This window comes from Phaseolus vulgaris, chromosome 4 (genome assembly GCF_000499845.2).
Source record: "Phaseolus vulgaris cultivar G19833 chromosome 4, P. vulgaris v2.0, whole genome shotgun sequence".
Classification (NCBI taxonomy): domain Eukaryota; kingdom Viridiplantae; phylum Streptophyta; class Magnoliopsida; order Fabales; family Fabaceae; genus Phaseolus; species Phaseolus vulgaris.
The window spans coordinates 86,975-94,763 of NC_023756.2; the positions used below are offsets into that span (position 1 = coordinate 86,975).

The 7,789-nt window shown below is 32.9% G+C and overlaps 1 protein-coding gene across 1 annotated transcript; it reads right to left on the reverse strand.

Annotated features, from left to right (window-relative positions):
- Positions 1-998: 998 nt before the first annotated feature.
- Positions 999-7,571, reverse strand: LOC137836636 (protease Do-like 10, mitochondrial). Its single transcript, XM_068645306.1, has 8 exons — positions 7,083-7,571; positions 6,660-6,905; positions 6,199-6,394; positions 4,845-5,104; positions 4,116-4,243; positions 2,791-2,994; positions 2,057-2,107; positions 999-1,309 (listed from the first exon to the last, which is right to left on the reverse strand). Exons 1-8 carry the CDS (start codon positions 7,435-7,437, stop codon positions 1,100-1,102), a joined length of 1,650 nt encoding a protein of 549 aa, XP_068501407.1. The 5' UTR covers positions 7,438-7,571; the 3' UTR covers positions 999-1,099.
- Between the last annotated feature and the right edge of the window lie 218 nt (positions 7,572-7,789).

A 7,789-nucleotide genomic window follows, 5' to 3' on the forward strand; every position in this document is an offset into this window, starting at 1 on the left:
TTCTCAAATGAGAAAATATGTTCACTTCAACATCTTTAGCAACAACAATTTTTTTGTACTTGTATATGTCACATAACAATATAATATTTACTACAAATCATGTTTATAATAAATAATTTATTTTGAAATCACTATATTTTTTACTTTATTTGCTCTTTCCCAAGAGTCTTAGAGGTATACTTCATGAGATATTTTTTTATATTAATTAGGTCATTGAACAATAAATTTATCTTTTATTCTGATATTTTTTAAATAACACTTTTAGGTTAATTGCTGCATTTTAGATATTATCATTTTTATAAATTGTCATTATTTTGTTATTAGAAGACATTTGAAGGAAAAAAAGTGTATATATATATATATATATATATATATATATATATATAATAGGATACTTTTTTTATCTCGAATTTTAAATGATTCGAGTTTTTAGAATATCGAAATACATATTCTCATTGAAGATTAAAAAGTATGAATGATTTACCTCTATTTTAAAAAAAGTTCAATATTCCAATCTTAATTTTTCAAGGAAAACATAAATCACTATCCTAGTAAAATAGTGAGCGACGCATCAGACGTTTAATTTCCAATAAAACATCCTTAACTGAGAAATCTTCACTTTTTCAATTCATGTTCATCATAAGGCTTTCATAGCCGTTTGTATTGTCATTCATTATATTTGTCCTTTTCAATTGAAAATTTGGGAACGCTCTTGTAAGAATAAAAATATACTATATTTGATGTTCTAGTTATCAACTTCTCTTAATTTACAAATGTTTTAATAAATTGTAACTACTAAAATAGAATGTTACATAGTTCAGATGTGTTCCTAACACTCCTGTACAATATTTATGTAGCATAATTATGATTTTCTTTTCTTCCAAAGTACCATGATGAAAATATTGGCATCATTATCAGTTTTTTAGGAGTGTTTAAACAGTTATAACCTTGTATGGTAAGTTTAGCAATGACGCCGAAGAAATTATCTGCAAACAAACTGAAAAATCTTCTGGTAAAATTGACTGCCACAATCACAACGCAGTAATATCAGGTAGAAGTCACAATAATTAAAAAATGAGCATGTCGGTCCGAATTGTAATTATTCTGTGTCAAGAAGATCAATGGACACTGACGAAGGTATTCTGTGACGCTTCAAAATACTCGAAGTGGCAATTTTTGCCATTTCATAGTTCAAGACAATGACTCGATCATCATCCAAATCAATTCGTAAGAATTCTGCATTACAGTTTTGAACAAGTTGGCGCAAGTGTTCTAGATTGTCAATTTCTGTTCCATTAACCTTCAAAACCTGGATATTAAAATTTAAAAGTAAAAACAAACAGGAATTAATAGATCATCCAAATATGCAAACAATTTGTAATTCATTAGTGTCCTTATTCTAGAAGTTTAAAGGCAAATTTATCTAAATTTATCAACACCTTTGTTATCGTTTTCAAACCAGATCTTGAGAAGAAAGATGACACAATTCAAGAATGGTTTTGTGATCTATAAAAAAAAACTATATGGATACAACAATAGATCTAAATCCAAACTTCTACTATTCAGAGAGCAATTTTCAGACCCAAAAAGGCACAGAAGACTATGCTTTAAATCTGGAACATGGAGTCTAATAAAGCCTAACTATGCCCATGGGGTACGAGGATGTTATTGGCAAATCATCCTCAAAGGGCATTTTATACTTTCTTCTCCCACCCCATATATATAACACCTTTACTAAGATACCCTTGTCTATTATTTTAAAAAAAAAAAGACTTACTTAAGTTTTATATTCCTAATAAATTTAGGTATTTTCAATTGAGTCCCCATTAAATTTTTAGTAAAAATTTGCTATGGGTGGCCATTGCATGAATAATGAACAAATTGAGATCCGACATTGAATAGTGATATAGTTAAAATAGTGTCACAAGTGGAGAACAAGCTAGCTTTTGAGATTTAATTAATCTAAAAATCCATATTCTAACAGTATATGTGAGTTTGACCATTATTATATGATTTACTAAATGCGTAAATGACTGAAGCATAGACAAGTTGACACCTGTAATTCTGCAAGACGCTCATATCCAGCATTGATATCATCCATCAAGACCTAAAACAAACAAGATATTATTAGTAGAACAACTCTGAACCAAATATCTGCATTCATTTGCTAAAACCCAAAAGGAATCTGCACCATGTAGTAACTTTTTAAATGAGAAAGTTCACTTTAGTCTCGCCATAGAACTTAAGCAAATTATAAGAAATTTTATTGGTGATAATTATTTTCTACATCTACGTCTTCACCCCTTTGTATTATTTCCATTCAAGTTTAATTTTTAAAATTAATTTGACATGGTAAATCTAATGATTAGGAGATGCTAGTTTTTTTTGCTGTCCATTTGAGTACATTATAAATATCATTCAGTGGCACTAACAAATATGTTGCTGCCTAAGAAGAGGCCTCATATGCCAATCCTTCTTTACTCTAGCAAAAGAAATAAAATTGATGTGGTGTTAATAATGTCAACAAGCTTTAGAAAGAAAGACACTGCTATAATCTTAGGAAAAGAAATGCTATCAGAAAACCAAAGGAACGAGGCACGTGTGCAGATGATAATCCTCCTCGAAGAAACTAAAAAATACAAAAAGCCCGTCATGAAAGACATAATGCATGGAGGACCTATGCCCTATCTTGGCTGTCACCAGTTGCAAGTCTGTTATTACACATAACAGACACAGGAATGGCAAACATCAACTATATAAGATATTCACCAGAGTTAAAAAGATGTTTACCTGAGAGAGGATAACAAGTTGTTGATTTGCTTTCTTGGGCAATTCCCTCAGTGCCCGTTCACACAAACGACGAGGTGAAGTATTATACCAATCTTCCCCATACTCGTGAAGGTATGGCTGAGTGAGTGTAACAAATACCAGACCAGCGAAAATGTAATAACTTGGAAGTTTATCAAACTGATGAACTGGAACTAACGGTTGGATCTGAAATGTTGATGACAATATATTTAACAAAACCCCCAAACAAACTGGTAACACAAAAATGTAATTAGTAGGAAATGTAATTAGTTTAACTCAGGAATGGCAAACATCAACTAACTGCAGCACTGTACAGTTAACAATCTCCGTTAAAATAAATCTCTCCATCCTTCATTTGTTAAAATGATCGAACGTTAAAACTATATTAAGGGTTGTAAGAAGAAATGCAAGGGATCTTAATCCATCATAAATATGACAAAACAGTAAAACTACATGACTACTATAGCCTGAAATTAAATTCAGGGTTCTACAAGTTTAAGTAGTAAAAATTGTGAATATAAATACGAGTAGTCAACACTCTATATCAAACATAGAACGTCATCTCTTTAGCATTTTGATAATAACATTGTGAGAACCACATCATAAAAGCTAGCTACTGTACTTGGAGAACCTAAAGCTGGTCACACTAGAATCCCATACTTCTAATGTAGGATTCAAGACCCATACCTAGCGGTTGAATCCTTACACGTTTACTCAATTAAGCTAAAACTTATAAACTCAATCAATGATAGAATTAAAGAAACCTTGATAGAACCTTTTATCTGAATGAATATTGAAAACTCAATTGAATCTGTTTTATACATTGTGTTTATATACAGAGGTTGTCTAACTAACTGAAAGTTAGTTAGAGTTTACAGCTGTCAAAGTTAAAGAACCCTATACTACAGCTGTACAGAAAACAGAGTCAAAAACTACTCTAGCTAACATAGAATTTATGACTGACAAAATTAAGAAATAGTATACTAATGCTGTATATGAAACCAGAGTTAAACTACTCTAACAATCAACACTACAGATATCGTTTCAACTTGTTTTCACTCCACAGAGAAAGTATACAAAGGGAGGAAAGTACAACCGCAAATAAGACAATGTATCCTATAAAATACAAGAAAGCAAAACATCACAACTCACAAATCAATAGTGCAGCAACACTGCCCAATGTGCATGCATTGAAAAAAAAACGCAAACCAAAAACACCAGAAACAGGCCATAAACACAATCCTGTTTCTCAGCAAGTTGAGAACAATCATTCACTTATTAAACAGATGAAATACATAACAACATACTGGTCGGAGGATGATGCTAAGCTCATGCTCTTGACCATCCCGCAGAACTCTGACTATTGCCTTTTCATTAGGTTTCTTCATAGACACCAAGTGATCAAATGTTATCCGTTCTCTGTTTCGAAAAGGAACTGCAGTATACATGTCACATTATGCCGATGAACTAATGCGAAATCATTGACCAAAAAATGTAATTCATGATTGTGTTTGAATATAAAAAATGACCAATAATATCCTGACTGTAGCTTTTAAAATTAATTTGAAGTATATTACATTATCTTTCAGTTGTTTCCCCCTATTTATTATCTTATAGGGTTTGGTTTCCATATGTCCTTATATTTCATGAGTTTGTCTTAATTTATTATCTTATAGGATTATGATTTAGTTATAAATAAATGTTACAATCACTGACGGCCTCTCACACTTCTTTCATAATTGGAAGGAATAGGTATGGCTTCCAAACGGAAGATTCCATTGAGTTTATCTCCCACGAAATGATTAGTGTATTTTCTTTGACTTTCATCTTGGGAGAGAGGGGTCTGTCACTCTAGGAGGTGTCTCCTGTCAGGTAGCTCAACTTTCCCTTGCCATCAAGGGCCAATTTCACGGATTTAGTCCATTCGAATAATTTTTACCATTCAGCTTTTGAATCACAAGCTGTAAACTAGTACTCATGGACAAGAAAAAGATATGATATAAATGAAAATTCAGGAAACAAAAGAAAGAACACACCTGTCCCGTCATTTGCTAAAAGCACGCCATCAAATGAAAGTATAATATCATCTTTCTTTAAAATCTTGTACGCATCTGAAAGTGGATTAATTTTGCTTACAATCACCCCGGTCATGTCAGGTCGCATGCTAAAATGGTTTCTGAGGTGCACATTTTCGGTAGTCTGGCATGACAAACCCAGAGAACAAAATCCAATATATTTTCCATTTTCTTCTACACCAGATATAAAATGCTTTATTACAGGAACAGGTATAATGTAACTGCAACATCCAACATGAAAGGAAGTAATCTAGTGTGCAAAAGTTATGTTTGATCAGAAAAGCAGAAATATAATGCTTCACAAAATCCAATATATTTTCAATGTTCTTCTACACAAAATGCTTTATTACAGGAAGTGTTCCACCTCCTTCACCTTCATTTTAATATTTTCAGTTTTGTTATCCTAGTTTAACCTAATTCTTAGCATAGCCGCTATTTCTTCCTATCACCATACTTATTCAAGGACCACCACTCCCCCCGGATTTTCCACACCCTTAACAATACCGGAAAGAGTAATTCAGTTTAGCTACAAAGAAGGAAATAATAAAATAACAAATCATGACCTTCAGTGGAACGCTTCTCTCAAGGTTGCAGAATTGAATTCTTAAATGAAAACTAATCTATCAATACGTAATTGAGGTTGCTTCCTGATTTTTTATCCCCACCTTTAGCTGCACTTTTCCCCCTTCTCTATTTTTTTACAATTGAATACGATTTATATAGACTAACCAAGTTCGGGTGGAAATAAAAAAGGTAATTAGCAAACCTAAAATAGTTTGACAAAAGAAAAAGTTTTAATCCAAAATATCATTCCTGGGTGAAAACTTTCCCCAATGTATTCATTTCTTTTTTAAACATACATTACAATTATTTTTTAGCCCTTTTGCATAACTTTCTTTCCAACCCATTTTTCCTACCTATTTGAATACTTTTCCCACTCATTTGAACATTTTTTCCCACCCATTAGCTTAGTTTTACCCTGATCATTGGCATGATTTTTCCCTGCCTGTTTGGATGCTTTTTTACACTCATTTTGTACAAGCACATGCGTGATCATTAACGCGAATATTTACAAAAATTCTTTGATGAGCAAGAAATAAATTTTTTTGTGATTCTGTTAGCCACATGAACTTTTTTATGAATGTGGTATGTCGTTTGTTTCAGAGAACAGCTTTTTTTGTTTTTTTTTTTCATTAATAAACTTATTCGTGAATTATACTGGTATACATGAAATAAAAACTACTGGAATGAAGAAGGATTAATGAATCTTAAGCTTTGAACTCAAGAATAATAAAGGCTAAGAAGTCCCACTTACCCTATATTTTCGGCACCTGAAAGATTTTGGAATGCTACTCCGGCAACCTTATTGCTCATAATGGCAGGGCCACCACTGTTCCCTGGATTTATGGCTGCATCAATCTGTATTGCCATCAGCTGTGATGCACCATGGACATACTGTGTGGGTTCAACCCTTGAAACAACTCCTTTGGTGACTGAAATGTTGTCACCACCTGCAAACACACGCACTTAAATTAATTATTTAATCAAATGTGTGGTTGGTCACCTCTGCTACAAGTGTTCACTGTTCACAGATTCCCATGGAACATATGCCTAACATAACTTCTCTGTAATGTCACTTTCCTATAAGCTTTTTTTATTTATTTGCCAGAGAAGAGTTTTCCAAGAGAAAGAGAAGTACAAATGGGCCTCAAAGTATGTTAGAAGGAACAGAACACAAAATATGTTAACAAATGTTAATCCGTACTCTATTGCTACCTTGAGGATATCCCACAACAGCAACAGCTTCTTGTAGAAATGGGACATCTCCAAGCTCCAAGGAACTCATACCATCCCAAAACTCTTCACTCTCAATAGTCAATATAGCCAAGTCACATTCATGACCAACAGCTTTGACTTCTGCTCTATATTTGGTGGGACAACCATGCTTCCTAACAAGTACAAAAGTGTGATCAGCTACCACATGAGCGTTTGTAAGAATCTTTCTACCAAAAATTACAAACCCTGCATCACCATCATAAAGATATTTTAGAGAAAGACAATCGCGGCAAAGAGCATCAATAATTCAACAAATTCAGAAACAATTACCATTTTAGTGATCAAATATATGCATTTTCTCATTTTAGCCATTTAGTCCATAAATGAATGTTAAACTTAATAGTGTAAGTAAAATAAACTGACCAGAGCCCGTTGTTTCGCGCTGGGACTTGTTCTGCCAAGGAAGCAAGTAGTTGGGACTGCACGAAACAGTGAAAACTTTGACTACAGAATTCAATGCAAGTTCCACCGCCGTATTATGCGTCGCGTAAGCCTCACGAGCTTTCGAAGGTGGCAATCTCCGGTTCCTGAAATTGTAACTTTTGAAGAAAGACGCGGAAGAAGTAGAAAATAATTGTCTTTCACTTCTAAATTTGTTCTTAATTTGCTGCGTGATGTTGTTCCTGACAACTGACAATGACCGTGAAACAGCATTCTGTGTGGTCTTGGTCGCTGGTTGAGCGAAAAGGTGGCGAGCCATACGAACAATTGAAGCCATCACTACATTCACGAATCAAGCAACGGTGCACTTCTACTCGATGTGGTGCTCGCTCGCTAGCTAGCTACAACTCAAATTAGGGCGCCATGAAGTTCCTTTTTTTTTATTTATATCATAATATATTAGGGTTGAAATTTGTAATTGATGGGTTGCATTTATTTATTAAAAGGTAAAATTGTTTAATTAAAAAAAATATAAATAATGTTTACAATTTTTTTTTTAAAAAAAAATCTTATTTTATAGGTGCTTTTTTATACACGAAAATATTTTAATTTAAAAACAGTTATTAAAGATAAAATGGTAAGAATTTATGCACAACTTTTTATTAATGTTATAATTACAAAACATATAC

Bases quoted from the DNA above. Each gene is read 5' to 3' on its own strand.
- LOC137836636 (XM_068645306.1), bottom strand. From the start codon at position 7,437: ATGGCTTCAATTGTTCGTATGGCTCGCCACCTTTTCGCTCAACCAGCG. The intron at 4,244-4,844 runs GTGTGTTCTTTC...TGTATACTGCAG, and splicing joins TTTAGCAAATGACGGGACAG to TTCCTTTTCGAAACAGAGAA. The intron at 2,108-2,790 runs GTAAACATCTTT...TGTTTGTTTTAG, and splicing joins AACTTGTTATCCTCTCTCAG to GTCTTGATGGATGATATCAA.